The sequence below is a fragment of the Sorex araneus genome, chromosome 4 (genome assembly GCF_027595985.1).
Source record: "Sorex araneus isolate mSorAra2 chromosome 4, mSorAra2.pri, whole genome shotgun sequence".
NCBI lineage: Eukaryota > Metazoa > Chordata > Mammalia > Eulipotyphla > Soricidae > Sorex > Sorex araneus.
In genome coordinates this window covers 197,427,027-197,453,279 of record NC_073305.1, presented here as the reverse complement: position 1 = coordinate 197,453,279, position 26,253 = coordinate 197,427,027, and the positions used below count along the sequence as shown (strand labels likewise).

Below are 26,253 nucleotides of genomic sequence, written 5' to 3'. Positions count from 1 at the left end.
ACCCCGGGCTCGCGTGCCAGGTATGGACATTTCTGCTCTGCATAACCTGCTCCCTCCAGTCTGACCTCCGTTCTCGAGTAGGGGGGGGTGGAACAAGAACCCCATTGTCCAGCCGACCTTCAGAAGCCAGGGCTGGGGTGGCTTAACGCAGTTCCCTAGAAATGAAGAGCACTGACATCAGATCTGTAAGTTTATTTGCTCAATGTACGACAGCTACATAATGACTCACATTCATGATATTCCATCACTGAGGAAAACTGCTAAGAATGGTCCGTGTGTGAAATAATTCCTTAGAGAAACACGGAGTTGAAAAAATAATCACTGATTAGACCTTAAAAATAGTTCACTGCATAACATGACAAAAAAGCACAAAGGCTCATTCAGAGAACATAGCCATTGTTCTCCTACACTGTGATAGTTATAATTCACCATGACAAACACCAGACATTAAGATTAAGCTAACACTGGTGTTTCTTTTGCTCCCCCCCACCCCTTTAAAAACAAAATATATAACTGCATGTCACTATAGCAACATCCAAAACAGATCAATTTGTTACAATCACTATTTGGTAGAGCAAACTTTACCCCCGAAAGGAAAAATTAAATTAAAAAAACTTTTAAAAAATTTGAAGACTTAAATTTTTTTTTGTCATTGGAATACATAACACCTACAGTATAAGTTAATAAATTTCAAGCTACTGTATAGAAATACAACACTAGCATGCACAATATTGTATCATAGAGTAATGGAGGAGTAATCGCTTCACTGGAGACTATCAGAGGCAAGTGCATTTCTTTAAAATTAAAGAAAAGAAACGAAACCATTCAAGCTGCTTAAACGTCACATCTCCCTCCTTCCCTCATCGGTTTTAGCCCTCGGGTATGACTTTATCTTACGTTTGTTCTAAAAAGCAGCCAGAGCCAAAGCTGAAATTTGAAGGGAAGGGAAAAAAATAGGTTTTGTAATTCCAGTAAATCATTTTCAAATGCCACAAGAATGGACGGATGCCGCTCACCGGACATGAAGATAAAGGAAGGGAAGCTCTGCCATACCACCCACACCCCGGCTCCGGGACCCCTGAACCACGCAGACCTGTAGGGGGGCTCCCTGCCCCCGAGCACCCCTCCTCCCCCCATCGGACCCTGCCAGACCTGTTCGCACTACTCGGTTTCAGCCAGAGTAACGGTCGGTCGGTTGCTCCCCCTTGTTCCTGCCCCCTTGCCTAAAGCGACAGACAGAGTCCACCTCCCAGGGGGCGGCAGCTGGCACTCTCGATCTCCAAGAAAATGCTGATCCCACAGCAAGCAACAGGCCTCGCCTCCTGCCCCCTCAGAAACCGGAGGCCGGGAAGAGGCCGTGGGCACGCTGGAAACGGACGGACGGTGCCAGCAGCAACGCCGTTTCCTCGCTGCCAGAACGTGCGCTGGGAGCACAGGAGAGAAGCCAACCGCCAGCCTCAGAGCTTCTGTTTAAAGGGAAGGAGGACCTGGAGAGTTAGGGTCAAACCAGACTCAGTCTCGCTTCTCCGAGAAGGGTTTCAGGCTGCCTCACGCCCAAGGCCCCAGCCGGTCCGGACCGTGCCTCGGCCCGTACCCCGGCAGGAGTCTAGCACCTGAATCCCACAGACCCGCGGAGTCAGGGCGCGCTCTGAGAAGCATCAACACGAGGAAGGACATACAGACCTGAATTTTCTCCATGTTTGTGTCGTTTAACGTTTTTAGCCAAGTGATGAGCAGTTTTGGTGATGGACAAAAGGACAGACGCCCCACAGCCACCTGCCAAGCACCGTGGGAGCCGCACGGAGGCGCTGGGACTCGCCCCAGGCACGCCTTCTGGCCAAGGAGCCGGAGCACAGGATGGAAAAGCCAAAACAACTAGCAGAGAGAAAGCAAGACACCGCCCATGGCTTGATGTTACATATGGCTGTCATGTAGAAATACTGTAAACTGCAATTTAGTGTTAATACTGTCACCTAATCAGAGATGTGAAGGAACTGGCGAGGCCTCAACCCTAAGGAGCACTAGGCCTTCGGGGCCAAGTCTAACCGGCTGGGAATCTTAACCTACTCCATGTCCGGTGCGAGAACACCCGGGGGGGCGGGGGGGCCTGGGGAGAGGGGAAATGCACAGCTCAAACAGATGAGATAGAAAAAATACCCACAACTTAAGACAAGAGCATATGCACAGAACAATCCTTACTGGAACCACAGAACTTACTGAACGAGGGCCATTCCGCTTCCGATGCGCCTTCCGCCTTCCAACCCTACTCGCTAGCAATAAGTTAAATTAAAGACAGACAGCTCGACTCGCACTCGTCTACAGAACAGTCCGTGTGCCAGCGGGCGGCTGCTAACCCGACACCAGCACAGCCAGCCTGACTCTCCACTAGTGGCATTTTGGCAAAAATGTCAAAGAGGCGATCAAAGACAGGACAGGTCGTGGGTCCCCCCGGGAAGGTCAGCCCTCCCTCCCCCTCCCCCGCCCGGCCCCCCACGCATGGGAAAGAAAAGAAAGACTGCAGTGGTAGCATCAACGTGCGCCGCCAGTCCGCGGGGCCCTTAGTTGTTGCCCTCGCCGCCGTCGTCGTCCTGCTGGTCGCTTGTCCAGAGCGTCAGGTTGTCGCGGAGCAGCTGCATGATCAGAGTGGAGTCCTTGTAGGAGTCCTCGTTCAGCGTGTCGAGCTCGGCGATGGCGTCGTCGAAGGCCGTCTTGGCTAAGTGGCAGGCTTGCTCGGGGGCGTTCTGGATCTCGTAGTAGAAAACGGAGTAGTTCAGCGCCAGGCCCAGGCGGATGGGGTGGGTGGGCTGCATGTGCTCCTTGCTGATCTCGTGCGCCTCGCTGTAGGCCTTCTCGGAGGACTCCACGACGGTCGCCCTCTTCTCTCCGGTGGCCACCTCGGCCAGGTAGCGGTAATAGTCCCCTTTCATCTTCAGGTAGAACACTTTGCTCTCGTACTGGGTCTCGCTGCAGTTCTTGATCAGGTAGTTATCCAGCAGGCCCAGCACGTCCTGACACACGGCCTCCAGCTCCTTCTCGATCTTCTCGCGGTAGGCGCGCACCATCTCGATCTTCTTCTCGTTGCCGTCGGCCGACGTCTTCTGCTCGATGCTGCTGATGACCCGCCAGGAGGAGCGGCGCGCCCCCACCACGTTCTTGTAGGCCACGGAGAGCAGGTTTCTCTCTTCGTTCGACAGGGGCTCATTCAGCTCTGTCACCTGCGGGAGGCAAGGAGAGAGAGCGCTGTTAAGGCAGGCGCCACCCTTGAGCGACTGGGGACTAGGTGTTCTAAGACCCAAGCCCGTCTCGGCAAGTGAAAGAGGCGGGCTTGAGAGACTGCAGCACGCGGGGCGCCTGCCTGACACGCAGCTGCCCAGTTCGATCCCTGTCAGCCCTGAGCATCACTGGTGTGTGGTCTAACCTCCCACAACAAAAAAAAAACGCTCGACTGACAGAAGCTACACGGTTGGCGCCACGGGAAGGGGGAGGCTATGGGAAACACCACCTCAGTCATGAGCGAGACGCACCCACCCATAGCTCTTCCGTGAGGAAATGACCCGATTCAGTTCTCACACCATAACCCTGTTCCTATCTCGGTCATGGAAAGTCAGCAGCTCTCTCCCAGGTCAAACTGCGAACCCTGGGCACGGAGCCAGCATCGGGAGTTACCTGAGCTCCACACAGCCACCTGCTTTGATCCCTGACATCACTGGGTGTGGCCCAGGCCCTCCCGCCCCTCTGCATGCCACATGCCACCCTGGATGTCTCACACCCCAGAAGTTGACCATTAGGATTTTCAAAGAGCACAAAGACAGCTTCTTCCTGGCCTTGCTCTGGCTGCTAAACAGCAGCTCTGGGACCAGAGTAACTGACAGCCCGTAGGGCCCTGACCAGGTTCAGTCCCTGGCACCCCAGAGGGTCCCCCAAGTACCACCTGGATGTAGCCCTAAATCCACACAAACAAAATCAGAGTTCAGTTCCATTCCTGAATCCAGTTAGGGGTCGAGTGAGCTTCCAGGAGCCCAAGACTTCCCGACTCAATGGCAAGGAAGGACAAACTGGGCTCAGGGGACCGAATCTGACCGGAGCTGGGGGAGGTGTCACTGGTTAAGTCAGCAAATACAAAAGTATCAAGAGGTGAAGTGTTACTGCATGAAAGTGGCCAGTAGGAATTGATTCTTTCAGTCTGGCCCTATCCACAGGGTGTTGTTTTTTTGTTTAAATTTTATTTTCATAAGGTTGTTCGCACTGATTACATTCAATATTTCAGCACCAATTCCACCACCATTACACCTTTCCACCACCATTATTTTGAATTTTCCCACCACCATCCAAGCCTGCCTGCCAAGGACAGATGCTAGATAATTTATTTTCTATTGCTTATTATGAATATCATGAAAGGTCACATGACCGCAAAAGTGGCTGCACGCTTCTGAAATTCTAAAACTATAAAATGATTGTGGGTGCATATGCTGCCCGAGCCCATGCGCCGCCCAAGCACATGTGTCGCTCGCATCTCCCCTGAGATGTGGACTTTCATGCTTTCGTGTCCAGTGCTAGGGTATGTGTAGGAACTTTCTCCACCCTTGGAGAAGCCCGCGTTCTCTCTTGAGTGGGTTACTCTTACTATTCTCTCTCCCACTTATCCCTTCCTCCTTCCCTCAAAAAGCCTCTAAATAAAATCTGTTACTTCCCCCCCCCCCAAAAAATAAATAAATAAAATGATTGGGTTGGAGTGATAGCACAGCGGGTAGGGCGTTTGCCCTGCACGCCGCTGACCCGGGTTCAATTCCTCGCCCCTCTCGGAGCCTGGCAAGCTACCCGTGGTGTATCCGATATGCCAAAAACAGTAACAAATCTCACAATGGAGATGTTACTGGTGCCCGCTCGAGCAAATCTGTGAGCAACGGGATGCCAGTGATAAAATGATTGGGGTCCAGTATCCACAGGTCTCTACTTTCATCACCTCAGAGAAACCAAAGCAACATCCATCAGTCTGTATTTTTACGACTACTAAACTCAACTAAGGAGCTAAAGTGACAGTCCTGCAGATAGGGCGTTTGTCTTGCACGCGGCTGACCCAGGTTCGATTCCCAACATCCCATATGGTCTCCCTGAGCACCATTAGGAGTAATTCCTGAGTGCACGAGCCAGGAGTAACCCCTGTGCATCTCCGGGTGTGACTCAAAAGACAAAAAAAAAAAAAAGTCACCGAAGCCAGAAACACTCTACTGGGCTGACACTCTTCCAAGCAGGGGACTGGACCCATGTACCACTTGCTCCGTGTTCCTGTTGAGGGACACATTCTTCAGTTACCCAGCGGCTCACTCCTTGCTCCCAGGAACTCCCAGTCACACAAAACTAGATATGGCCCTTACCTCATCCTCTCAGTAACCCGGCTCCAGACTCCCCACATCAATCGCAAAACCCCTCAGACTTTGAGCGTGCCCAGAACCCTTTCCAGTGTTCCTCAGGGAGAATGTGGACACGATGGCTCTGGAGAACCCCACGGCAAACTCTCCCCCACCTTTCCCAGCATTCCCTGTTCCTGTGTGACCCACCCCCGAATCTAACTGCATTACTGACAACTGATCAGGTCAGTCAGAAAGGTGTCCCCAAGGGCTGGACCACATCGACCTAGGCTGAGTCCTCAGGGAACCCTGAGTAGCCCCCAGCACGGATGCCCTCCCCCCAATATGTAAGATGCAGCTAAAGGGGAGGAGCTGGTGAAGCCAGAAGCCTTTTGTCCTCCTGTAAATCACCTACACTCAGTGCACATCGCTCCCACCTGGGGAGCCAGCGAGCCTGGTGCAAGAGTGGAGTCGAGGAAACAGGGCCAGAGGCTCGTCAGAATGCAGTCACCGAGGGCGGTGCAATCTGCTTTTTTGATTGAATTGATCCTTGTTTACCAACCCTCACATAATCCACTTCAACACTTCCTAGAAGAGTGTTTCTTGGCTGACCTCACTCTTCTGTTCAAGTTCACTGGTGAACTTGATAAGTCAGGGAAACCGAGGGCAGAAGGGCCCCCTTCTCCATGTTCCAGGCCTTGGAGACACCGTTTTGCAGTGTCCGGCCCACTGCTGCCCTGCTGACTTCTGCTGCTGGCTCAAGTGAGGGGGGACCCCCATTTACTAGTGACTCTGGGGCAGCTAGTCTGAGGGAGCGGTGGATCAGACGAGGAAGCGCTTGACACCATCAAGTGGCCCGAGAGAGACCCTCGGGTGATCATTTCCCTTCGTGTAGCGTGCCCCCCCTCCTGAGGCGGTCTGTGCATTTCTTCCCCAGCGCGCTCAGCCGTCTCTTCCTGGAACAAGTGTGTCCTCTGTGTGCTCAGACGCAAAGCCTTGGGCAGCCCATGTCACTTCCGCTCACGGTGCCTGAGAAACGCCCCCAGATGGGTGTCCACACTGCAGGCCTTAGGCACTAATCGACACAGATGGCCCTGTCAGGCTTCCGCAGGGACAGGAGGAGAGAAAGTGGGTCCGAGTGGCTTTTGGAGCAACAACTCTACTGTGAGTCACGTGGAATCGTATGGATCCAATCTGTCCGGTCCTCCCACGCCCCACCTGGGGCTGGGAAGGCATGGCCACGGGCAGGGGCTCGACTCACCCACTGCAGATGCGGACACCGGTCTCCAAAGCACGGAGAAGCCGGAGCACCGCAGGTTACCGAGAGTAGTTCTGGCCTTTCCCCTAAATCAGTCTGTCCTGATTTCTAGTGCCAGCAGCTATTTAAAGCTCGAGTGACCTCAGGCCTACACTAGACCGTTAGGGCCCCTCCCGCGTCAAGTGCAGCCCAGCACAAACGTGGGCTTATGTAAAGTGTGCCCAGTTGCCTCAGACAAACTGGAACATAGAGATTAGGAAACGCCAAGATCACCTTTAGATACAGTAACTCAACCACATTTGGAACAGCCCCAGAGGTTCACTGCCAGGGGAAAACTAAGGTAGAGGGAAGAGCATGTAACTGTAAGGTCCAGTCCAGGTTCCATTTTGTCTGAACTTCTCACAGCAGAATTAAAATAAAACAGAACAAAAAAAAAGCAAGCACGCCTGTTGGCAAGGGCCGGCGAGGACAGGGGAAGGTGTGAGCACTGTCCCAGTGCGACCCAAACACCTACAGCAAACAAATGAAAAACAGTAACCTGGGGCTGGAGCCAGGGCACTGCGGGGAGAGCGCCTACCTTGCATGTGGCTGAGCCAGGTTCAATCCCCAGCACACAGATGAGGCCCTAAGCCCGCCACAAGCGAGCCCCGTGTGCAGAGCCAGAAGGAGCCCTGAGCACCGCTGAATCTTGTCCCTGCATGCACTCCCCCAACCCCAGGGTTTTTTTTAAATTTTATTTTCATTTTTCTGTTGTTTTTTGGATCATACTGGGCAATGCTCAGGGGCTACTCCTGGTTCTGCACTCAGGAATTACCCCTGGCGGTGCTTGGGGGACCATATGGGATGTCAGGAATCTAACCCGGCTCAGCTGCGTGCAAGGCAAACGCCCTCCCCACTGGACGGACTATCGCTTGGTCCCAGTATTTTTTTTTTTTAAGAACATTAACTTCAGGGGGAAAAAATACCAACCTTAGGATCAAAATGTCATGCATAAGAGTCTGTCATTTTTATAACAGAGGTCCCAACGCCCCCCCACCCCCAATAATTTTTAACAGGGAAATGAAATTGTTCTCAAAGTGTCCAGAAAAAAGTGAAATGACCAGCCAATGTAGGAAGTGTTAACCAGCCGCATCACTAACAACTTCCCCACTGACTGAGAGTTTTCAACTGTAATGAATACAGTTTCAAATGTTTTCACTTTTTCTTGGGGCCAGAGCAACAGTACAGCAGGTAGGCGTTTGCCTTGCACGAGGCTGATCCAGGTTCTATCCCGGGCCTTCCATATGGTCCCTGAGCCTGCCAGGAATAATTCCTGAGTGCAGAGCCAGGAGTAAGCCCTGAGCACTGCTGGATGTGGCCCAAAAACAAACCAACAAAACACCAACCCCCTACCCCCGCAAAAAAAGTTTTTGCTTTCTCAAGTAGGGTAAAAGCTGCCAGGGACCACGTGGTTCCCCAGCACGGCTAGGAGCGATCCTGAGCCTTGAGCTGAGGGGCCTCTAGTGGGTGTGGCCCAAAAACAAAAAAAGGGGGGGGCACGATGAATTAATATAGCTGGAAATCTCTACAAAAAAAAGAATTAAGTTCACATAGGAAAATAGAACAAGAACAGAGGGATGAGAGGCAGAAAAAAAAAAAAAACAGGCAGAGGGGCTGGAGTGATAGCACAGCGGGTAGGGCATTTGCCTTGGATGCAGCTGACCCGGGTTCAATTCCCAGCATCCCATATGGTCCCCCAAGCACCGCTAGGAGTAATTCCTGAGTGCAAAAGCCAGGAATAACCCCTGCGCACTGCTGGGTGTGACCCAAAAGGGGGAAAAAAAGGCAGAAAAAAAAAAAACACCAGGATTTGGGGGGCAGTGAGTGGTAAAACTCGCGGCACAGGTCTCTATACCGTATCAGAGTCTATGGGCTGTGCAACACAAGAATGACCCCAAAATTCTGGACTTTGAGGTGATAATGATCTATCAATGGAGGCCCACTGACGGCACTTTAGTGTTTGTGTGTGTGGGGGGGAGGAGGCTGGGCTACCGGGTGGTACCCAAGGGGACCATGAGCTAAGTGTCATCCATCTCCCAGGCCCTCCATGGCATTTTTGCTTTTCCTACCTTTGAAATACTATGGCTAGAATGGCTAGAAGGACATAAAAAGGCCAAAACAATGATGACAGTCCAGGAGCAACAAATTGAAGGGCAAATGGCACCAGTGCTTGGGGACAGACAGTCTCCACGTCCTGTGCCCTTTCCGAATCGCTCCCCCACGCAAAGGTTGGGGGGGGGAGTGTCTCACCTGGCCCGTGTTTGCACTAATACTTAATTCCACAAATCTTCCCCAGAGTTCACCCTATTCATCCTGGAGACATTTCAAGCTGGAAGCCAATTCTGAAAACGAAGTTTGAAACAATCTTTTAGTTCTGTAAAAATGTTTCATGAGGGGCGGGAGCGATAGCACAGCGGGTAGGGCATTTGCCTTGCATGAAGCAGACCCGGGTTCGATTCCCAGCATCCCGTATGGTTCCCTGAGCACCGTCAGGAGTAATTCCTAAGTGCAAAGCCAGGAGTAACCCCTGTGCATCATCAGGTGTGACCCAAAAAGAGCAAAAAAAAAAGTTTCATGAATACCAAGTCTGGTTTATAGAACATACACTACAGGTTTCAGCCCAGCTTCTCTAATGATTAATTCTGGCGTTTTCCTCTGTTTATTCTCTACAAACACAAAGCCTATGGTTTCCAAATTATCATGGTCTTTCCTCACAGTGACACTTTATTTTCGGAGGCAGGGCCCACACCGGCAGTGCTAGGGGACCACATGGCGTGCCTGGGCTTGGACCCAGGTAGCATGAGTAAGTGCCCGGCACAAACCCTACCAGCTGTGCTATCTTTTCAGCCTCTGAAATTGTTGGGGGGCTACACCTGGTGGTGCTCAGGGGATCACACAGGATGCTGACAATCGAACCCCAGGCAGCCGCATGCAAGGCAAGCGCCCTACCCACTGTATTATTGCTGACCCCAAGCAGAGAAATTTTTAAAAGTATCTCCCAAGGGGTAGAAACAACAGTACAGTGGGTAGGGCATTTGCCTTGCAAGCAGACAACCCAGGCTCAGTCCCCTGGCCTCCTCACACGCACAGTATGGGGCCAACCCACCGAGCTACCTCTAGCTACGTTGAGCTACAGCAGTTTTGTGCTTTTTTTTTTTTTTCAGGGGATGATTGCAACGCTTCATAGTTTCTTCTTGGAATAAGGAAAATATTCTGAACGAATAACTGTCAGGGCCACACAATCCTAGGCTTACTAAACAGCACTGAGTTGTGCACTGAAAATGGATGACATCTTGAAGATGTCAAAGTGAAACTGCTATGCCCATCCTCCCTTCCTTCCTTACACTCAGCAGTGCTCAGGACTTACTCCAGGGTCTGTGCTCAGGGACTGACCCCGTGTCATCCCCATGGAAGACAAGGGTACCAGCTATACCAATGCTCCAGCCCCTAGGCCATTCTTTTTAAAGTGCTCTACTGAAAATATTCAGCTCACACCAGTAATTAAGTATTAGCTTATTTGATGAGTTCAGAATTCCAAATACCTCATAATTCATTGCCTGCTGACACAAAACTTACAAAACACCAAATTCTTGTATTTAAATTTCATCTGACTTCAAATAAAACTGTAGTACAATGTCGCTAGGATTTCTCAATATTCTCTAAAATAGTTTGTTTTTATATTTACCCTACAATTATAATTAAGTAAAGTTAAAAATGGTTAAAATGGCTAAGTTGGACCAGAGAGATAGTACAAGGGGTTATGGTGCTTCCCTTGTATGCAGCCTACCAGGGTTTGACCCCTGGTACCACATATGGTCCCTTCTCACTGCCAGGAGAGGTCCTTGAGCACAGAGCCAGGAGCAGACCCTGAGCACTGTTGGGTGAGGCCCCAACCCTCCTCTCAAAAAACAATTTTAAATAATTTGTGTTCCTTGGCCAGAAAGAGTATATTGATAGGTTAAGGCGTTCCCTTGCAGATGACCAACCTCAATTCAATCCCCAACTGGCACCAGGTCCCAGGCATAACTAGGGGTCACTCCCTCAGGAGAGCCAGGAATAGTCCCTGAGCATTGCAGAATGTGACCCAACACCCCTTCCCACAAAAAATGTATGTCCTTGCTCCTGGATGGGGGGGTGGGGGTGGGCAGGGAGAAAGAATGAGCAGCTGTGGAAGGCTTGCCTGCACGCGAGAGCCTCTGGATCCAGTACCACACGGGAAGAAGAGCCGGTGTTCCCTGTAGAGCATTTCCCCCAGGAGGCACTTGACTCCTGCTGAAGGGAAGGTGAGCTCACGCACAGGAACCGACCCAAGCTCAGCGTGCAGGAAGCAGGACAGGCGCAGCGCACCAGCCCAGCACCAGCCCAGGCTGTTCCCTGACACAGCCCAGCAAGCAGGGCCCAGACACAAGCCACAGCCCATCTGACCCCAGCCAGCGCCCGCTCCCTCACACTGCCCTTCGGGTGCCCCGACCAGACAGCACCTCCGGAGCCACAGGACGCTTCCCTGGAGAGCACGCAGAGCCTGCCCCTGCACTGCCTCCTGCCCTTCACCAGCCTGTGTGGGAGTCTCTGCTGGCCACTGGGCCTGCGGAGCCCTTAACAGGCAGGGACTCAATCAAGGCCCGGCTCAGTCCCTGGCACCACCTGGTCCCGAGCACCACTGAGAACCCCGTGCCTGTCATCCCTGAGCTTCGCTTGATGTTGCATGGAACAAAACTTTGAAGAGATACTCATCTTGTACTGTTCACTGCAGATCTTCACTTCCCGAGTCCTTAGGGGCGAGCTAACCTGAACCTGCACATAGTGCAGCCAGCCTGGCATCTGCACAACCGGGCCTGAATCATCCCTCCAACCTGTTGGTCTGACTGCAGCTCCCGCCAAGACACGCGATGCGCCTCCACCTTGGTACACGAATGTGCCCTGGGATGAGACGAGCAGAGGCTTGCAGTGCTCGTGATGAGACCGCGGCTGCATGCACCCAGAAGGGGGGGACCGTGGACGCTTTGCTCCGCATGTGGACAAGTGCACTGGCGTTCCTCTGGCCTGCGGACTGGCTGGCCTAGACCAGACACTTGGGCAGTCTACAGAATCGTAATAAGCATCTGCTTGAGGGCTGGAGACAGTGCCAGGGGGTGAGCACATGCTCACGCTCAGCCTCCTCCCACATGCAGGAGGCCGGGGTTCAATGCCCTGCACTGCAGTCCCTGGGTCACCACTGCTGGGTATGGTCCCAAAATAAATACAAATATTTGGTCTGGTAGCTTGGAACAGAAGCTAACAAGTACTATAGTTGTCTTATCATTGTTATTTTGCAGTGTTGATTTTTGTTGTTGTTTTGGGGTTGTGTCGCGGCCTTACTCTTGGCTCTGGGCTCAGGGATCACTCCTGGCAGGACTCAGAACATAAAGGGGTGCTAGGGATTGAACCCGATTCGGCCACAGGCAAGATAAATGCTCTGCCCACTATACTATCACTGTGGCCCTTCAGTGTTAAATTTTGAACTAATTTACTTCTAGAGATCAAAGGAGTAATTCCTAGTGAGAAAATCAGTTCAAGTCTATGTCGTTCTCCTCCAAATGCTATTGGGTAAGAGCAACCTACACCAGAGTAATGAGCAGTTGATTCTGTTTGGTCTGGAGCCACACCCCGTAGTGCTCAGGGCTCACTCCTGGCTCACTGCTCAGGGGCCACTCCAGAAGACAAGTTCACTAGCAAGACCCTACGGGATGCTGGGGATCAAACCCAGGCTGCAAGCAAGGCCAGCTCCTACCCAGTGTGCTCCGGCTCCGGCCTGTGATTAGCAGATGAACCTGGGCGCAGGCTCGGTGCTGGCATGATATCAGGCATGGACCCCTGGCCCTGGTGCGCCTTCCAAGATGCACGCCCGCAGCAGCAAGGATCCTCTGACAGAGTTCTTGCGAGGCTGTGCTCTCAAACAGATCGAGAAAACCAAGCAAGCCACCCATGCCCCCAGACTTCTCACATCTTACACCAAACCATGGTGCTGGGAGCGAGGGAGCAGGGTGGTACCCAGGCTGCTGTTCCATGACTCAGGGGTGTGAAGCTCAAAGTGCTCCCAGCACACAGACAAGGCTCACCCTGCACTGCATCCCCACGGGCCCTTCTTGCTGCTACTATCCCTTCTTCAGTCTCCTGCTTATCCCACTAGGGTCCAGGGTTCAAAACCTACCTGCTGTCCTTTCGCTCTGCACCTACCACTCGGAAAACCTCCTGAAACCACCCACTGACTTCCGCCTTCACAGCAATCACTAAGCATCTTAACTCACAAGGGAATCAAGGCCCCTTTCAACACTTCCCTTCCACAGAACTTTCCATACTGGGTTGTCCATACTCCTAGGTCTTTGCTTCCTGCTTATTTCCCCAGGGGTTCACAGGTTGATCGTTCTGCCCATTTCAATGCTCACGAACAGAAGACAAGTCTACTAGCATGTCAGCTGATAGGGGGATCATGTTCCTGGATCCTCAGATGGGAGCCAGGTCACCAGTGGGCCCCTAACTGAGCACTGCTCCATGAGTCCTGTAACACTACACTCCTGTCATCAGCAGCCCTAGGAGAGCATACTGTGACTTCAACATGCTCCCACAAACGCTCAACTGTCCCCCATAATTCAACTCTGCTTTCCCAATGTGAGTCCAAAATGTATCATTCACCTCATCCACCTCCCTCAAAGCCTACAAATTAAAAAAAAAGGAAGAAAAAGATCATCAAATCCGCACCCCTTTCCTTCCTTTGCTCTCCACTCAAACAGGCTTCCTACAAGGCTAACGCCTTGCATATGGCTGACACCAGTCCATACCCCAGCACCACCAGGAGTAAGCCCTGGGCAGAGACAGGATTAAACTCAAAGAACCACCAAACTTTTGGGGTTGTGGCCCCCCAAAAAATGTGGGAAGGGGGGGAAGCTTCCTACACTTCAGTTTGTGAGATGCACAAAAAATGCAAATTTGGGGGCTGGAGTGATAGCACAGCGGGTAGGGCATTTGCCTTGCATGCCGCCGACCCGGGTTCGATTCCTAGTATCTCATATGGTTCCCTGAGCACTACTAGGAGTGATTCCTGAGTGCATGAGCCAGGAGTAACCCCTGTGCATTGCCAGGTGTAACCCAAAAAGAAAAAAAAATGCAAATTTGGGGGACTACAGTAATACAGTACAGGGGCAGGGCGCCTGCCTTACCTGCAGCTGACCTGGGCTTCAGCCCTGGCACCCCATGTGGTTTCCTAAGTCCACCAGGGTAATCCCTGAGCAGAACCAGGAATGAGCCCTGAGCACCACCAGGTATGGCTCAAAAGCAAAAATAAAATAAAGAGACAATCACTGTTATCACTGTCATCCCGTTGCTCATCAATTTGCTCGAGCGGGCACCAGTAATGTCTCCATTGTGAGACTTGTTCTTGTTCTTAGCATATCGTATATGCCACTGGTAGCTTGCCAGGCTCTTCTAGAGGGGGGAGGAATCGAACCCAGGTCGGTTTCGTGCAAGGCAAACGCCCTACCCGCTGTGCTATCACTCCAGCCCAAAGAGACTCTCTCTCTCTCTCTCTATATATATATATATGTATATATAATTTTTAATTTTTTGTTTTGGGGGGCCACTGGGTGGGGCTGGTGGATACTCCATATGTGAGGTGCCAGGGACAGAACTTGCACAGGCAAGGCCTGACCTGCTGTACTATCTCCAGTCACAAAGATCAAAAAAATAATTGAAGGGGGACTTACAACCTGGCAGTGCTCAGGGGACCACACATGGGGCTGGGGACAAAACCTGGGTCGGCCATGTGCCAGACAAAAATACCCCACTCCCTGTACTCTCTCCGAACCCAATCAAGATAGATATTTTTATTTTTGTCTTTCAGGACCACACCTGGCTCAGGAGTAACTCCTGGCTCTGAACTCAGGAATCACTTCTGGTGGTGCTCGGGGGACCATAATGGGGTACTGGGGACTGAACCTGGGTTTGCTGCAGAGAAGGCAAGCTCCTTCTCCACTGTGCTCTCTCTCCAGCCCGGTAACAATTTTAAAGGAGCCAGCTAGGACCCAGGCCTAGCATGACCAGATACAGTTATCTCTCCAGCCCATTTGGCTTTTGTGCCACTCTCACAGGTGCTCACGCCTCATTCCTGGCAGTGCTCAGCCTACAATATGGGGTGCCAAGGATCAAACCCCAGGGCGGGGGGTGTGCAAGTGCCTTACCAACTACTATCTCTCCAGCCTCGTGGCCCCAGAATTGTTACCGCACAAATGAGAGCTTCTTCCCATTTCTTCCCAACTGAGGTACTTTCCCTCAGTACCTCACTGGGGTACTATTGGACTGGAGTGATAGCACAGCAGGTAGGGCCTTTGCCTTGCACGCAGCTGACCCGGGTTCGATTCTTCCTTCCCTCTCAGAGAGCCCAGCAAGCTACTGAGAGTATCCTGCCCACACGGCAGAACCTAGCAAGCTACCTGTACGTATTCAATATGCCAAAGCCAGTAACAAGTCTCACAATGGAGACGTTACTGGTGCCCACTCGAGCAAATCGATGAACAATGGGATGACAGTGCTACAGAGGTACTTTCCCCATGGTTCTTGTGTGCTACGCATCCCCTCCTGGCAAGACCTGAAGAGACGCCAGTGGGGCTAGAAAAGCAGCTCAAAGGGCAAGAGCTCTGCAGGACAGAATCCCTGGTCGGATCCCCTGCACAGCCTGGTCATTCAGAACAGACAGAAGTGGCCCAAGGCAAAACAGAAAAAAAATTTAAAATAAAAAAATTCTCAAGCTCTCCTCTGTTAAATAATAATTTCAGACAAACCACAGTCATGGGACCAAATGTTTTGTTGCCACACCCAGCTGAGCGGGGAGCCATGCAGTCAGTGCAGGGAGGAACTGGGCCTTCCGGGGGCTCCTGCACGCAAAGCTCCGCCCGGGACCAAAAACATAGTGTGTCTAAATGACATATTACAGGGCCTGGGATGGGAGGCACCCCTGGGTGTGGTGAAAGAAAAGAAAAGAAAGCAGATACTTGTAATTCATAATATATCTTCAAATTATCCTAAAGGACATTTGTTCTCTATTTAAACCTAGCTTACAGGTTGAATCACTCAAAGACAACTAAATGGAAAAATACTGAATTGAGAGATTTCTGATGCTTTTTGCAAACAACAAAACATCTACTGAAGGTAACAAAAATAGATTAGTGAGACAAAAGATCCCCAGCATCATATACACATTTTATATGGTGGGGGGCTGGGACTGGGCTAAATCTGGTGATGCTCAGGGTTTACTCCTGCCTCTGCATTCGAGGACCACTCCTGGTGGTGCTTGAGGGACCATATGGGGTGCTGGGAATCTAACCCAGGTCAGCGCACGCAAGGCAAATGCCCTCCCTGCTGTGCTATGGCTGGGGGCAGCACAGCAGAGCAGGGAGGTGCCCTACAGTCCGTAAGGAACACCAGGAGGTGCAGGGATTAAACCTGAGCCTCCACATGCAAAGCTTGGGCTTCAATTTTTTGAGCTGTCACCCCAATCCTCAGACTTCTGAGTTTTGTTTCGGGGCCACACTCCAGTGGTACTCAGGGCTGACTCCTGGCTGTGTTCAGGACCGCAGATGAGGTGCGAGGCAACCAAACCTGAATTTAGCTGTACGCAAGGCATGTGCTTTACCCACTGTACAGTATCTCAACCCCGAGAATTAGTCTTACACCAGCATTTACTTTGAAGAACTATATATGTCTAGGCCAGGCGATGGCTCGACAGGGCTCCTGTTCCATCCCTGGGACTACATGCTCTCCTGAGCAATACCGGGCTCACCACACCAATCTATAATAAATAAAGTCACAGTAAGATTAAGAAGAGAAATTCAAAATAAAACTAGTTATGATTCAGTTGAGAATCTATATACAATAGTTGTAAATAAGAAATATCAGTATGTTTATGCAATTTGTCTATATAAAATTCAATCCATTTCTTTAGTGGAAATTAACTGTTTTCCCTCCCTAACACAATAAATGGATCTAGTTCTAAATCTTTTTTGTTGTAGTTGTTGTTTTGGGCCACATCTGGCGATGCACAGGGATTACTCCTGGCGGTGCACAGGGTACCATATGGGATGCTGGGAACCGAACCTGGGTCAGTGGCATGCAAGGCAAATACCCTACCTGCCGTACTATCGCTCCAGCCCCATTCTTTTTTTTTTCTCGAGGTGGGTAGGGGTTTGGACCGAACCTAGCAGCACTCAGGATTTACTCTTGGCTCAGCACTCAGGAATCCCTCCTGGCCAGATGACATGGAATGCCAGGAATCAAACGAGGGTGGATTGCAGGCATAGCAAAGTGCCCTCCCCACTGTCCTATCGCTCTGCTCTGGCCCCAGATCTTATTTACTCACATCCTCAACGTATCAACTAGGATTTTCAGCTCTTAGGCCAACTCATTGATGACAGAATTGAGAATCACTGGCCCATCTCTAAGGCCAGAACTCGAAATCTTCAGCAGAACTTGAGGGAGGGGCGCAAGCAGCACACACCTAGAGGTGCTCAGGGATCACTCCTAGCAGAGTCTGGGAATCATATGGGGTGCTGGGGTCAAACCCAGGTCTGCCACGTGCAAGGCCAGTGCCCCAGCAGAGCATCTCTCCTCTACCCACGTGACCTGGGGAACAGCTGATGAGAAGCCGCACCCTGTACAGACCAAGGGAGAAAAATCCAATTATCTGCCATCTGGATTAAACGCTTTAAGAAACTGCATTCTGAGGTTGCCAAATTTAAATTAAAGCGATCTTGCTGATGATTTGAGCATCTGAGCGCGATAAGGGGTAATTTGAGGCTGATAAACTCATCTTACTAGATGGCAAGTCCACAGAGGCGAGAGGGTAGGAAAGTAGGCAATACTCTGGCAACCAGGCAAGTGTCGCACGTATTCAAAACTTTCCATCATTCTTTTTCTGGTTGAGTGTTTTTTTTTTTGGTTTTGCCTTTTGGGTCACACTTGGTGATGCTCAGGGGTTACTCCTTAGCTTTGCACTCAGGAATGACTCCTGGTGGTGCTCGGGGAATCATACGGGACACCAGGGATTTAGCCTGGGTTGGCTGTGTGCACTATCGCTATTGGTCCCCATTATTCATTTTTTAAAGGCATTATTTTTACCACCAAAAGAGCAGTTAGGGTGTTTTGCTGCAAACCAACTAGAAATAATGCTTTCCCTCATTTTAGCTTCACTGTATTTTCCTTCTTGAATTAGAAAGGGGATTTTAAACCATGTGATTATACATACTGAAGCAATTATACTTTTTTTTTTTGGGGGGGGTTTAGTGGGGCCCCTTATCTGGCAGTGCTCAGGGGCCACATGAGGTATCTGGATTGAAGCGGGGTCAGCCTCATGCAAGGCAAGCTTCTTAACCCCGTATTATCTCTGGCCCCCAACAATGGTATTTTGAAAACCTTTGGAGGAAACATTTAATAGTATTTTTTGGAGGGGGGTTGGGGTCACACTCAGCAGTGCAGTTACCCCTGGCTCTACACTCAGGAATCACTCCTAGTTAGTGGTGCTTGTGGGATCAGAAGTGGTTGTTGGGGATCAAACCCAGACTGGCCACATGCAATGCACAGCCCAAATACCTGGTACTAGTGAAGGTTCAAAGACCCTTGAGAATTACACTTGAGAGTTAGACACCCAAGGGTCTCAAGCACATGCTCTATTTGAACAGTCTGGATTTGGCCCCTGGAACCTCATGGCCCTTAAGCAATGCCAGGGGTAGCTCCAAAAGAAACAAAAATGACTCTTGGGTGGGCCTGTAGTTCAGCAGTAGATTGCTTTGCAAGTGTGAAGCACTGGTTTTGATCCCTGAGATAAGTCCTCCCGACCCCAAATATAATTTCTTAGGTTTTTTTAGCCATTCCTCCCTTAGGTCTTAATATTTAAAATGCACTTATAATTACAGCTTTAGCCATAAAGACATTCACAGGGGGAAGGAGCAATAGCACAGAAGGTAGGGCGCTTGCCTTGCATGTGGTCAACCTGGGTTGGATCCTTGGCATCCCATATGGTTCCCGAGCCCTGCCAGGAATGATCCCTGAGCACAGAGCAAGAAGTTAGTCCTGAGCACTGATGGTGGGACCAAAAAAGGAAGTATCTATCCTTGAGCAATAACAAAAGGACAAGATGCAAAGCAAGGCTAAACTCTGTAGAGAAAGACCCTGCATGGACAACAATATGGTCATATACACGGACACCCCCAATTTCCTAGCATCCAAAAGGCAAGGCAGTTATCGAATTTTCTAAAACATAGTCTGCCTCAGAAAATCATTCCGGGGGCTGGAGCGATAATACAGCGATTAGGGCGTTTGCATTGCACATGGCCAACCCTAGTTCGATTCCCAGCATCTCAAATAGTCCCCCCGAGCACTGCCAGGATTAATTCCTGAGTGCAGAGCCAGGAGTAAGCCCTGAGCATCGCTGGGTGCAACCTAAAAAAAAGCAAAAGCAAAAAAATAAAATAAAAAAGAAAATCATTCCAGGGCCTATTGGAGTGACAGTACACTGGGAACAGGGTCTGCCTTGCACGTGGCATATTAATAAGCACGGCCAGGTGAATCCGCCAACCACCCCCCCCACACACACACACAAAATCCCCCCAAAAAAGAAAGAAAAAGCATTTTATCTCTTAATACAAAATATTCGCGACTATTTCTTCTCTAACCACTCATTCCCAAATAGCTTTCCTGGCTGCAAAAAGCATCTTGGTGGTATTTTTTACATTGGTGTCAACTCAATGGAGGTTAGGTGGACAGCGACCTGTCCCTTCCTTTCTTCCAAACTGTATCTCTGCAGGGAGGCGCACCCAATGGTGTTGGGGGCCTGTGCAATCCTGGGGCTCCCACACACACACTCCAGGCCCCGAGTCATTGTCCCGGTTCCTTTCTGTGTCCTTATCCCATCCCATGCATGTTCTCTACCTTTCCTGAGCAGACCCAAAGGGGGTGACATGCAACCCATAATAGCAAATAAAGTAAAGCCCGACCCACACTCACCCACTGCTCTTCTCCGACCACTCCACACTTCTGGGCGCCGTGTCGCTTCTTGCTGCCCACTGCTGTTACTCTTGGCCCCCAGCTCTGACATCCCTGCTCTAGCATCAGAATTACTGGCTCTCTACTCAGAGTCTGGCTTTAGGCCACTTTAAAAATTAAGTGAAACAAAAATTTAAAAATAAATAATTTTTTTAAAAATTAAGAGAAACATGGGGTTAGAGCGATAGCACAGCAGCAGGTAGGGCATTTGTCTTGCACGCAGTCGACCCGGGTTCAGTTCCCAGCATCCCATATGGTCCCCTGAGCACTGCAAGGGGTAATTCCTGAGTGCAGAGCCAGGAGTGACACCTGTGCATCGCTGGATGTAACCCCCCCAAAAAGCAAATATATATATATATATATATATATATATATATATATATATATAAATATAAAGAGAAACACATCAGAGTTTACTTGGGAAACAAGCTTTTAAATGTCCTGTTCAAAAATCTATGAAAGGGCTGGAGTGACAGCACAGTGGGTAGGGCGTTTGCCTTGCATGCAGCCGACCCAGGTTGTATTCCCAGCCTCCTAGCACCATCAGGAGTAATTCAAATGCATAGCCTGGAGTATCCCCTGTGCAGTGCTGGGTGTGACCCAAAAAGCAATAAATAAATAAATAAACAAATAAATAATCTATCTATAAAAGAACATTCTCTTCTAGTTACCTAGTCACAACCAAACCTGTGTTCTCTGGCACATTAGCAGGATCGCTATGGACCAGGCTGGGAGTCAGACCCTGTGGCACTTCAGAGCAGTGAAGGGCTGATACTTTGCTTCACTGTCAGTTCCTTAAAAAGGAAAGACTCACGCACAGTTGAAAGACTTACAATTTTTACCATTTCAACAAGAATCACAGGAACCAAGACAATAATTTAACCACTCATCTTATAAATTAAACTCTTTTAGGAATTTTGGTTGGTCACTTCTAAAAAGCATTTTTCTACCGCTCAAATCTATCAAGTAGTAAAATCAAAATGGTATGACTCGACTGTGGTTGGAGTAACATATGGCTCAGTGGTTATCCAAAAGCTGGCTGATCGCAACATGGAAGTTGGAGTATGTAAGAGGAAAATGATTAAGAGAAAGGCTCAAATTGGTACATTTATAACTGACAAAGACAACAAACATGGTCCCCTGAAACTAAGGTCTATTATAGTACGTACCTAGAAACAGAGCTTAGGAAAGACAGAGGCTGATAACTCGATTTCCCCTTTGCCCACTTAATATGTATATACGCTCTCTGTTGCTTTCGGCGATAACCCCACATTTGTGGCAGGAATATAGAAATAATCCGATGCCCTAGCAGATAAAAAGTCTAGGGCTGGTGATACAAATGAGAAGCGTGTTCGCCCTACTAGGCAACTGAGACAAGGCATGCAGCATCTTGTTGTATTTTTTTTTGGGGGGAGGCGGGCGGGGAGAGGGCAGGGGCTCTCAGCTGTACTCAGGAGTTACTCCTGGCTCTGCATTCAGGGATCACTCCTGGTGGGCTTGAGGGACCGCACAGGGTGCGAGGGATCAAGCCTGCGTCAGCTTCGTACAAGGCAGATACCCTCCCTGTATGCTATCGCGTGGGCCCCATCCCTAGCATCTTCTTGAGAGGAAGGGCTCCCCATTCCCCGGACGTAATAATGATGGTGTTCAGACAGTCAACAACCGCCACACAACGGGGGGATTATCCTGTCTATAACCAAACAGGCCTTGAGGCAGAAAACTAATCAGTCAGAACATGGGCAAAATGTCCAGTCTCTGAAGAGCAGTTTGCTCTGATTTCCGGAAAACTCTTATTTGAGAGTGTACCATATGGCTTTTAAATTGACTGGAAGCGAGAATGAAACCTAGTCCTTTGCAGTGTCTGATCTGGTTCAGATGTTAGGAGAGGAACCCCGATTACCTGACTGGAACAAAGCCGGGAGTCGTTGCGGACCCTTCGTTACCGACATGTTCCTGGGTCAGAAAGCAGGTTTTCGAATCCAACCACCTTAATCACCTTTACAATTGTCCGGGGGACAAGGATGTGACTCAGTGGTATAGCACTTGCCTTCCATGTGTGAAGCCCTGGGTTCAATTCCTAACTCTCCCTCCCCCACCCCCAATGTGCTGAGTGCGGAACTGGACCTCAACAAAACCAAAACCATCCCTCCATGTTCTTCAGCAATTCAGAGGTTGGCTCAGTTACTAAGGTTTCCCCCAATCCCAGGGGAGGAAATCCTCCCCAGAGCCTACACTGTAATGAGGATGGACATTTAGCAAAATCTTCTATCTCAATATAATCCAAAGGATATTTTTTCCCCCAAGCAATTACAAAATTGCTCAACAGTCATTGCAAAGGGTAAACACGTAAAAATAACAAACCCTATTCTTTCCTCCCCAAAGAAGAGGACAATTGAAACCCCGTGACTGGGAATGGCTGGCCCACCCCCACTCTGGGGCATCACATCAGCCCATTAAGTGGCAGTGCCTATTGATCCAGCCTCCTGCAAGAGGGCGGAGGAATAACAGCATTTTAAGATAGTGAGAATTTAAAAGTCTATCAGATCCCTTGAAGGGCTTTTAAAATAAAATTTAAGGTCAGAGAGATAGGACAATGGGTAAGGGTAAGGCGCATGTTTGTATCCAGCTGGCCCAGGTTCAATGCCTGAGACCACAGACGGTCCTCCAGTGCCCCCCCCCCCCCCCCCCCCCGTCCTGAGCAGAGCCAGGAGGAAGCCCTAAAGACTGCTGGATATGACACAAAACACACACTCCCAGAAAAACAAAGAGAGAAACACATAACTTAAATTGCCTTTTGCACCAAAACTTCACCCCTCCAAGTTAAATTGCTTAACCCAGTAACAAACTTGGTAGCCTAGAATTTTCTCTCCCAGAGGCAATTATCAATTGCCTACTTAGATGTCTTACAGCCAAAAAAAAAAAAAAAAACTTCAAGAGGTCATTAAAATCCAAAGGGTAAGACAGTGATGTCTAACAAGCAGAACATTCATTTGTTTTCAAAGACTTAACTTCCCTTCAAAATGCTTTTCTTCTACTTTGCTGGCACACACAACTATCACTCTGCACCCCCACCCCAACCTCTACTCCTAGAATAATTTTATTAACTGCAAACAAAATTAGTGTACTCTCTCGAATCAGGAAAGGCTTAATGTAATCATTAAGTGGTAGGATTCAGTATTTTCTTTCTGTTTTTCAAATTCTCCATTATAAAATGACTTGTGTTTTGGGCCCCACCTGGCAGGGCTCTGGGGACCCTATAGGGTCCCAGGGATCAAACCTGGGTTAACCATGTGCAAGCACCTTATCCACGTACTATCTCTCCAACCTTACATTTTATTTCAAAAGCCTTTCAAGGGAACTTGAATTTTCTCCTACCAGAGACGATTTACAGAGAAAGCAGCAATGTTCAGAAATAGCTGTCATTTCTGTTTTTTTTTTTTTAGTTGTCATTTCTGAACACCACCATATTTCTTTTTGCTTTTTCCTTTCCGGGCCACACCCAGATGTGCTCACCGGTCAGTCCTAGATCTGCACTCTGGGATGACTCCTTGCAGGGTCAGGGGACCATACAGGATGCCAGGGATTGCACCCAGGTCAGCCATGTGCTAGGCAAACCAGCGCCCTCAACGCTGTACTTATCTCTCTGGCCCTACATTTCTTACTTAATCCTCACAGCCCTTTCAAGTAGGTATTACCCCAATTTCAAGATGAAGAAAATGAGGTCAGAAGGAAGCCTGCTTTTCATGGTAAACAAGTTTGAAAAAAGGTCTGCTTTATTTTACAAACCATTCCTTCCTCCCTAGTGTCCAGAGGCAAAAGCATAAACTACTGCAAGGGGGACCTTTCCAAACCCCAATCAAAGATCTTGTAATCTTTGTAATATTCTTGTCCCCGAATAGTAACGAAAATGATCCACAAAACTAAAAGAACGTTAAGGTTTTTATTTAAAAAACCTCCCGAGTTAGTTATCTGCAATAAACAAATCTGTGTGTGTACATATATGTATAAAGTTGCCCTGGCTCTAGCATTAAAAATTCTTGTTAAAAACATCAATCTTTATTCTTCTGCTGCTTAATTTTTTTAAAGTTAGGGCAATGTTGAAAAATGAGTGTACCTTAGGACCATGGGTGGGGAAATCTGAATAGGAAGGTGAGCAGACATAGCAAGAGGTTGAGATCTCTAAGCCCAAAAGTCCAGACATTCTTATTTAGTGCAAGACAAAGCACTCCACTCCACCTGGCCTCTCAGCTACTCTGCATCACCTTGGACAAATGCCATCTGCATACTCCCCACCAGCCCTTAGGTGCATTGCAGCCTCTGTGTCATTGTGTGACATCACTGGGAGCTATGGCTCTAGGTACGAGGTCACTCGCTCGCCTGTGAAACTAGAAATACAGAAGAATTAGGAGACTTTTAAAATAACAGGAAGGAAGGGCATTTCCATTATCAGTCTCTAGTCCAAGACCCACTTCTCCCATTTGAGTTCTCTGAGGCCGTGTCAAGGGGGTGGCAGGGCACCATCACGCAGTCTCCCAATTTCACTTCCTGATGGGAGTTAAAAACCTTCGGTAATACAGCCTGTTCATACATAAAGGCATTGGGACACCATCACCTTTGGTGAACCAGTGCAGTCATCCAAGAAATAATCTGTACTCCGCGTGTGGCTTCATCACAAGGCTGATAACACGCCCGGTCCACGCCTGCGTCCACTGCCCACTGGAGATGCATTTTAAAATCTTTGTTACATAAGGCAACTTGTTCAATATTAAGGGGGGGGGGGACGTAAATCATCAAGAAACTCATCCCCCTCACCCCCGTTTCAATTTAGCAATGCTCAATATTTCCCCTCCTGTAATTGCAAATGGGTTGACAGACCCCTAGATAAATATAAGTGTTACTGACAAAATGATGCAATACAGGCAGGAATCTGAATCCCAGACAAAATGCGACAACTGGAGATCAGGATTCCCTTCTCATCAGCATGAGGATGTGAGAGCTTCTTTAAAAAAAAAAAAAAAAGCCTCATATGTATCTAACTGTTCCCCCACCAAATTATTGTTTAAAAGACTTTTTCCCCTTTAAAATAACTCCTCCCAGCCTCCACCCAGTCTAGGCTCTCTGCAATATGACAAATGCAGAATCTTCTGGAATGACTTGATACTGCCTCCCACCACCGCTTTGTTTGCAATATCAGATCCCGGCGATTTTTCTGCCCCCAACTTATAGGAATTTCAACAGATGTGAGCCTGTATCTAAAAAAGAAACGGCGTATGTCACACATTGAGCCAGTCGGCGAAATTCACCACCTTTATTTTCAAAGACAATGCCTACCCTCCTTTCCCCATACAAAAACGGTAGGTGGGGGGGAAAGAAAAACGGAGATGACATATCGGGAGGCGATCAATGGAAACGCCAGCCAGAGAAACGTCCCCCAGCCCCCCCCCCGAAAAAAAAAAAGAGGGGAGGGTGGGGGAGCGTGCGGGAGGAAAGAGGAGCCTTTTGTTAAGAAAAACGTGAGCGAGGTGGTTTCGCTTTCGCACCCACGAGCGCGGGTCCCCGAGGAGCCTGCGCCTCTCTGCCCCCACCCCGAGACGCCCCAGGATGTCGGAGAGGCGGGGGCCGAGCCGCGGCCCGGACCCGCCGCGCAAACGGGCGGCGCCGCCCAGACCGCAGGGAGAGAAAGAGGAACCGCATCCATGCGGCCCCCCGCCCCCACGCCGGCGGGGAGGAGGGAGCGGGCACAAAGGATGCGCGCGGCCCCGCGGGACCCGCAGAGCCCCGCGCCCGCCCGGCCCGGGCCGCGTCAGCCGCGGGCCACGCGGGGCCCGGCGGGGGGAGGGGACGGGCGACTCACGTTCTTCATGGCCGCGGCCATGTCGTCGTAGCGCTCCGCCTGCTCGGCCAGCCGGGCTTTCTGCACCAGTTGCTCGCGGTCCACCATCTTCGCGGGCGAGGTCGGGCCGGGGGAGGAGACCGGGGCGGCCTGGGGGGGCGCGGAGAGGTGTCGGCGGCGCGGCGGGAGCCGGGGAGCCCGAGGGTTCGAGCCACGGAGCGCGGCGCTGAGGCTGCTGAGGCGGCGGCGGGCGCGCGGAGGCTGCGGCGCGAGCTGCGACCCCGACACAGGCGCGAGGCGGCTGCGGCGGCTGTGCGTGCCGCGGGCCGACAACCCCCCGAGGCCCCGCCCCGCCGCGTGACGTCAGGCCCCGCCCGCCGCGCCCCGCCCCGGCCCCGCCGCTGCGGCCTCGCCGCCCGCCACCGCCGCCGCCGCCGCCGCCTTCGCCGCCGGCCGGGAGCCTTGTCCTTCCCTACGGCTCCCCGCACGCTCCCACTTCTTCACTCTCTCGCTTTCCTGAGCCCCAGTTTGACCAGAGGTTGCCCCGCTTTTCCCTTTGGAACCCGCCCCAGCCCTGCCACGCCCCGAGCGCGTGGGCTTCTGGGAATTGTAGTTCATTCGCCTGCGGGGAGCAACGTTGGAGAGACCAAGGACAAAAGGGCGGCCGAGACTACATCTCCCAGCGGCCATAGCGCGCAGGTAAGGCG

The 26,253-nt window shown here is 50.4% G+C and overlaps 1 protein-coding gene across 1 annotated transcript; it reads right to left on the bottom strand.

Annotated features, from left to right (window-relative positions):
• Positions 1-177: 177 nt before the first annotated feature.
• On the bottom strand, positions 178-25,882 carry YWHAG (tyrosine 3-monooxygenase/tryptophan 5-monooxygenase activation protein gamma). The gene is made up of 2 exons (XM_055135281.1): positions 25,568-25,882; positions 178-3,215 (listed from the first exon to the last, which is right to left on the bottom strand). Exons 1-2 carry the CDS (start codon positions 25,652-25,654, stop codon positions 2,559-2,561), a joined length of 744 nt encoding a protein of 247 aa, XP_054991256.1. The 5' UTR covers positions 25,655-25,882; the 3' UTR covers positions 178-2,558.
• Between the last annotated feature and the right edge of the window lie 371 nt (positions 25,883-26,253).

Coding starts and splice junctions, on each gene's coding strand:
- YWHAG (XM_055135281.1), bottom strand. CDS start 25,654: ATGGTGGACCGCGAGCAACTGGTGCAGAAAGCCCGGCTGGCCGAGCAG. Junction 3,216..25,567: donor TGGCCGCGGCCATGAAGAAC/GTGAGTCGCCCG, acceptor TGCCTCCCGCAG/GTGACAGAGCTGAATGAGCC.